Genomic DNA, 7,198 nt, shown 5'->3' with positions numbered 1-7,198 from the left:
TTACTGCTCCCTTGTTCCCCCTGTGGCACCAGCCTCCTCATTTCCCTCCTCCTCCTCCCCCCTGGGATATGGATCCTCATCCTCATCTTCCTCCTGGATCATCATCATTGTTACGATGTCCTGATCCATATCCCAGGGGCGGATCCTGGATCTTCTGGAGGTTGTATTAGAACAGCTGGCCTGAGGAAAAATATGATCAAAGTAAGAAACATGATTAGCAAGGAATTCATTTTAAAAGTGATTTAATTATTAAGGGTCAAATAAAAATATGATAACGTACAGTAATGATACGGATCATGTTGTAATGAACCATTTTCCCCAACCTAAAACCCCGACCCTCCATCCCCCCACCCCACCCCTACTCTAAAAAAAGAAACAAGAAGCCCATGTGCCACATCGCTCACCTAAGCAATGTGGCTAGGAAAAAAAGCAGAAATCAGTTTATTATTGAAAAGTTTAAACCCATGGCATATAGTAGTCCCCACAAATCCTTAAAGGGGAGAGGGTATGATTTGAATAAACTTGAATCTACACTAAAGATGCTTGCATATTTCTTTGACTACCTGCGGCTTTATTGCCCTTTACATTATTTTGAAGTTACATTGTGGCCCCGCCCTACCCCCAGGGGACTTGAGAAGAAAATTTTTAAAGAATTTCCCTATATATTTCTATGTAAAACTTTGCTCGGCCATTGTAGCCCCGCCCTACCCCTGGGGGTCATGATTTCAACAAACTTGAATATACACTACCTGAGGATGCTTCCTTTTAAATATGATCATTCATGCCTTTGCTATTCTTGAAAAGACGATTTTTAAAGAATTTCACTATATATTTCTGTATAAAATTTTGATCCACCATTGCGGCCCCGCCCTTCCCCAAGGGGTCACGATTTGAACAAATATGAATCTACACTACCAGAGGATGCTTCCCCATAAGTTTAATCTTTCCTGGCACAGTGGTTCTTGAGAACAAGATTTTTAAAACTGACCTCCTGCCCCTCCTGCTGTGACCGGTTGACCGGGGCAGATTTTGCCCGTTGCTGTTTGTTAGGCCTGCTGTCTTCTTTTTCAACAGTGTCAGTGAATCTTTTCATCCATTTTTGAACCCTCTTCCACTTGTAGGCCATCTCTATATTTTTCTTTTTTTCTTTTTCCTTTGAAGTCTTAGCCCTCGATGATTTAGGCCGGATTTGTTTGGTAGAAGAAAGTGGCCTCTCTGCAACGCTAGCCTGTTAGAAATGATGTTTGCTCGTAATATGTAGGTTCAATATCGTTAACCCCTCCCTCTCAATAAATTCTTTAGATTTCAGTTCTAAAAAAACGTTCTTTCCAAAATTTATCAAAAGGGGAGGGGGGCTTCTTTTGATTTATTGATGAAAAGAGAGTCTAATTAAGATGTTGTGCATTCATTTAACTTAAGCGCCCGGCAATAAAAAAGAATGACAATTGAAGACATGATTAAGGTGAAATGATTAAGAAAAAAATGAATATTATTATTTTTTTTTTTTATTGTTCATATTTTTCCTCTCCAATTTATCATGAGAAAAAAGGAGAAATTTTCAAAATGTGTCAATTATAAAACAAACAAATTACGTTTTTTCTTGTGAATTTGATCTTTAAAATGAAGATATTCAATAGTAGAAAATGATATATTTTAATAGTTTAGAATTTTCATAGAGATTTCACAATACAATCTACTTGTATATATACATGTAAATAAATTAGCGTATTCAAAATTTAGCGCTATGCATTAATATAATATTATCGAGTATTCATGAATTACTGTAGTTGTTGTTATAAAAGCCGCTAAAATTTGAAGCCTGCTTTTTTAAGCACACACGTTATTGAAATTTTAACACTTGTCCTCGCTTTCAAAATAATTGACTCAACAAAGATGTAAATACTTTACAGTGTTTAGAAATCTTGTTTTTGTTTTTTTTTTTTCAAAACAAACCCTCGTGTGCCTTTGTCTGTTTTAATTGCATGTACATGATTTAATTAACTGGACTTTAAAAAAGACTGAATAGATTTCTTTAATAAAAAAATCACAACACCGAAATAATTTCTTTATATATATATATATTTATATTCCTTTTACAGGGTAAATTAAATACGCGTATTTTATAATGATTAAAATATCTTATTTGCCGGTAAAAATATTTACCTTTTTGCCTTTTATTTTCTTCTTATCTTTGAGAACCTTGATCTTTGGCTGGGACATAGGGAGGGGAGTCCGCGGCCTGGCCCCAGTGGCAATGGGTGCTTTTTTGCTGGGAGAGGTAGGGAGGGCAGTTCGCGGCCTGGCCCCAGTGGCAGCGGGCGCCTTCTTGCCGGGAGATGTAGCCGGAGTTGGGTTGACCTCCTCCCCCTCCTCTTCTGTTTCACAGCTGGGAAGAATTACGACAATATCCCTTTTCTGCCTTTCCTCTTCTTCTGGGGATTTAGAAAAGGTAACGACCTCTTCTAATTCTCCGGAGAAGGATACTTTTTTTGGATTCCTTGTCGGCTCGGCTGCTGGTTTTTCGTCATCATCTGGGGGCACTGATGAAGGGCGCTCGGCTTGGGTGTTACGGTCACTGCATGCTGGGGAGGGCGACCGTCCATCCATGGCATTCGGTACGAAGTCTTGTAAAGCCGAGTCAGTAACACCATTGGTACATGTGGAAGTACTTGGTTGTCCCGAATTCTCTTCCAGGCAATCGCGATTACTTTGCCCTTCTTCACCTTCTGTCTCCTTGCTTGCAATTGGTTCAGCCCTTTCATTTTCCGGGGGGTCTTGGTTGGAGCTATGGGGGGATCCATCAGATGGTTGAATATTCAAAGGTTGAATTCTTGTTTTTCGGAATAAGTTTGCTATTCGGCGGATGCCACGAGGGGGACCAGTCCTTCTATTTCTAACCCTATTTACTTCCTCTGGATTAGCGCATTTAGAGTTGATACAGCCCATTTATATTGCGAATTTATTTCCGTCAAAATTATGCAAACATAGATCTATACAATGGCTACACTACTATGACATCACAATAACAATTGTGACGTCATAATAGCCAATGAACTTTTACTTATCATGACGTCACATTTTTATATCCTTTTTGTTCTCATCTGAGTTACAGTGATAGGCCCTAGTTACGTCTTCTTTATAGAATTAAATGAATAAAGAGTAGAAACCTATTTTGTATTTTAAAAATTATCGATTTAAAAAAGTAATACATAATTTCATAATCTAATGGACCTGTGTTTGAAATGGTAGTAATTGGAGTAAATTTAAGTAAAATAGCGTTTTTAATAATTTGTGTTTAGTGCGTGTGTATGTAAATTATATTAAGAGATATGTTACAATAAGAAGCATTGACAATTCTTATTTCTTTTTTTTTTAATATATATATAAATTATAAAACCAACAAAATCCCACGCTAGATCCGCACATGTCTTAATTAATTCAGTGTACTTATATGCATGGCCGTAGGAACCGGGAAGGGGAGCCCCCCCCCCCCAATAATTTTGCATATGTACAGCTGTATATAGCAGTTCACTGTAGAAATCATAGCTACTGTACTAAATGATCACGCCCCCTCAATAAAAACGTAAGATAACTTTCTTTTTTTTGGGTGGGGTGAGGTTGTCTATCCGATTTTTTTTCAATCAGAGAGCTACAGATCTGCAGCTGGGGGGGGGGGGGGGTAGCTGCAGATCTGTAGCTCTCTGATTGAAAAAAATTCAGATAGACAAAAGCAGAGAACCCAATTTTTCAACCAGAGAGCTACAGATCTGTAGCTAGGGGGGGGGGGGGGGTGTTTGGTAGTTGAGAGTGCCCCTAAACAATGCTAAATGAAAATAAACGGTTGGCCCCCACCCCTGAAATTTCTTCCTACGGGCCTGAAATGACTGGGAAAAATAATCATAATTAAGACATTGAAATAGGCTACACCTTGACTTCTGTAGTTTGAATGAAATAATTAAATATCTGAATACATGTACTAGGAGTTGAAATGTGAAAATGCGTGTGAATGCATCGAAGTGCATATGTACAGTTGAGCCACTGCTAACAGGATTAGATACATGTAGTAGCTTTTCGTACTGGTAGATGCTTCGAGATGTTCATCATGCACAAAAATTTGTTGTCACAGTGACTATCATTCTCCCTCCTGAGTGGATATACTCTGGAAGACCATCCCGAGACAGGATAATAATACTGAGGGGCGGGAGAACATTTTTTTTTTTATTCTTAAACATGAAGTTAAAACAGTTTTTAATTTGACAAGACTTTGGAATGAATTTTTAAAAAATACAAGTATTATTTATCCATGTCATTTTTTTGCGTTGAACGCGGACCATAGTAAAGAGACAATCAATTTTTTTTTTTAATTTAAAGATGGCCTAATCAATGAAAGAAAAAGTGAGCAAGCTCACATACCCCACGCTCCCCCAAAAGTCAAAGTGCTGAAAATCCCGGAAAAAATGAAAGAATCGGAATTTTCCGGTAATATGCACATCTACACATTGTGTCCTAAATATCTTCAAAGTTTGATGAAATTCTGTGCAGCAGTTTATGAGGAGTTGCGCTGACAAACTGTTCATCACTATATTCAAGATATCCCCAAAAATCTAAGTTGTAAAGTGCCGAAATTCCCAGAAAAATAAAGGATTTGGAATTTCCTGGTAAAATGCACATCTATACATTGTGTCCTAAATATCTGCCAAGTCTGACAAAATTCTGTGCAGCGGTTTATGAGGGGTCGCACTGACAAAATGTTGATCTGTATATTCAAGGTATGGCCAAAAATCTAATTTGAAAAGTGCCAAAATTCCCAGAAAAATAAAGGAATCGGAATTTCTTGGTAATATGCACATTTACACATTGTGTCCTAAATACCTGCAAAGTTTGACGAAATTCTGTTCAGCGGTTTATGAGGAGTTGCGCTGACAAACTGTTCATCTCTATATTCAAGGTATGGCCAAAAATCTAGGTTGAAAAGTGTGGAAATTCCCAGAAAAAGTAATGGAATCGGAATTTCCTGTTAAATGCACATCTACACATTGTGTCCTAAATACCTGCAAAGTTTGACGAAATTCTGTGCAGCGGTTTATGAGTTGCGCTGACAAACTGTTCATCTCTATATAAAAGGTATGGCCAAAAACCTAAGTTTTTAGTGCGGAAATTCCCGGAAAAAATAAGGAATCGGAATTTCCTGGTAATATACACATCTACATATTGTGTCCTAAATACCTGCAAAGTTTGACGAAATTCTGTGCAGCGGTTTATGAGGAGTTGCGCTGACAAACTGTTCATCTCTATATTCAAGGTATAGCCAAATGCCTTAGTTAAAAAGTGCGGAATTTCCCGGAAAAAATAAAGGAATCGGAATTTCCTGGTAATATGCACATCTACACATTGTGTCCTAAATACCTGCAAAGTTTGACGAAATTCTGTGCAGCGGTTTATGAGGAGTTGCGCTGACAAAAAAAAGGACTGACTGACTGACTGACACTCTGACACTCTGACGGACGGGTGAAAAACATTATACCTCACGCAACTAGTTGCGTGGGGTATAACAATTCTTCCTAGTAAGTACATATTATAAATCCACCTAACCCCTTTCCTTGGGTATTCTGATTTATCAAATTTTTAAAATCAATGAAAAAAATTTTGCACCAGTGTATTTTAATTTCATTAGATACAAAACTAATGCATTATACAGTATACTGTTCCATTCAGTGATGCATAACAATGTACAAACAAAAAGGCAGAAAAAATGTTACACAAAGCAAAATTAATGAATTTCTCACAGAGATATATAATAAAGAATGGATGGATACAAGCTTCTAAAATGGCCCTTAATCTACATGTACCTATCCATCTATGTATGCATGATGAATTTCTAGTGCCATTTTACACCACACTGAACAGCTTGAATCAGGAACTACAAATATTATGATTAATATAATGGTCAACAATAAAATACATAACACCTATTTACATAAAAAAGCAGAAATGAATTTGCTACATAATTATTATAATCAATAGAAAAAAAAAAACTTTCATTATATGGCACTTGATTTGGAAAATAATCATAAAAGAAAAAATCATGTTAAATATGGAATGTACCCAATTCTTACATTTGGATACTGTACAAATCACTTTTTACTCACAAGCACTTTATTTTTGTACAATGTATACATGTACATGTATTTGTTTTGTAATGGATTCAATATAACAATCACAAATAAAATGTTGTGAAATTTTTTTCTCATTTATGAATCCAAATGATTACATCAAATATATGTACATACCTTGTCATGAAAATTAGGTAAACCTACCAGCTTTAAAAAAATTAATGTGGGTTAAAGTTCATCCAAAAAAAAAAAAAAATTGATGATGGCCTCACCTATACACAACTCATAAAAACTACATTTCCATTTTAAAAGTCTGGAAAAAAAACTTATATAGTGTATTTAAATTAATTAAATTAATTTTTGAAAATATTCTAAAATAATTTTGCATAAAGTAAGTTTCCTATGCGTTAATTTACAGATTTAAAAAGAAAAATGACGAATACATGTACTTTCAAATCATCATCCTCCATTTACAATTACATGTACCCCTGTTAAGTTTCATCACAGAAATACTGTATACAGGGAAATTTTCGCCCCCGTTTTTTTTTTTCACCCCTTTCGCCCTATCCTCATTTAGGTGAATTATTTGCAAGCGTGAAAAAGCGAAATTAACACTGGGCGAAAAATTACCCTGTATACAGTATTTTTTAAAACAGTTTTTTTAAAAAAGCTCTTTCACACTTAAAAAAAGTTATCTTTGGTTTTTTCCCATTATATAAAGTGTACACTGTTCTAATACAATTTGTTTCGCAGACTATCATAATATTAAAGCAATCATTCATTGAATGATATGGTTTTTCAAGGCCACAAGAAATTTGCTTCTTTGAGCAAGCTTTAATTGTCGCATATCTGCGGTGATTTTCTTTGATCTTTCTGTGGTGATATATCCCATATCACATATGCGATAATACTTTCCACGCCCCGTCATATATCACTACAGGAGGCAAAAACCAGGTCAATATTTATTTATTGAATTTTGACACTCTCAATGAAATTTACGTCATCAGACATGCGACAAGTTGCTTACATCATAGATTGCCTCGTACTATTGGTTATATCGTTTTCATGGGGCGTGGAAATCTCGG

At 36.0% G+C, this 7,198-nt stretch overlaps 1 protein-coding gene across 1 annotated transcript; it reads right to left on the bottom strand.

The window, feature by feature from the left end:
• On the bottom strand, window positions 1–2,946 carry LOC134264613 (neurofilament medium polypeptide-like). The gene is made up of 3 exons (XM_062746896.1): window positions 2,200–2,946; window positions 989–1,228; window positions 1–180 (listed from the first exon to the last, which is right to left on the bottom strand). The coding sequence occupies exons 1-3, from the start codon at window positions 2,944–2,946 to the stop codon at window positions 1–3; spliced, it is 1,167 nt and encodes a 388-aa protein (XP_062602880.1).
• Window positions 2,947–7,198: the final 4,252 nt, after the last annotated feature.

Source organism: Saccostrea cucullata, unplaced genomic scaffold, assembly GCF_032062105.1.
Source record: "Saccostrea cucullata isolate Sc308-1 unplaced genomic scaffold, CSIRO_AGI_Scuc_v1 ctg2853, whole genome shotgun sequence".
Taxonomy (NCBI): domain Eukaryota; kingdom Metazoa; phylum Mollusca; class Bivalvia; order Ostreida; family Ostreidae; genus Saccostrea; species Saccostrea cuccullata.
Note: the sequence above shows the minus strand (reverse complement) of the source record. Positions and strands in the feature narration are given on the sequence as shown.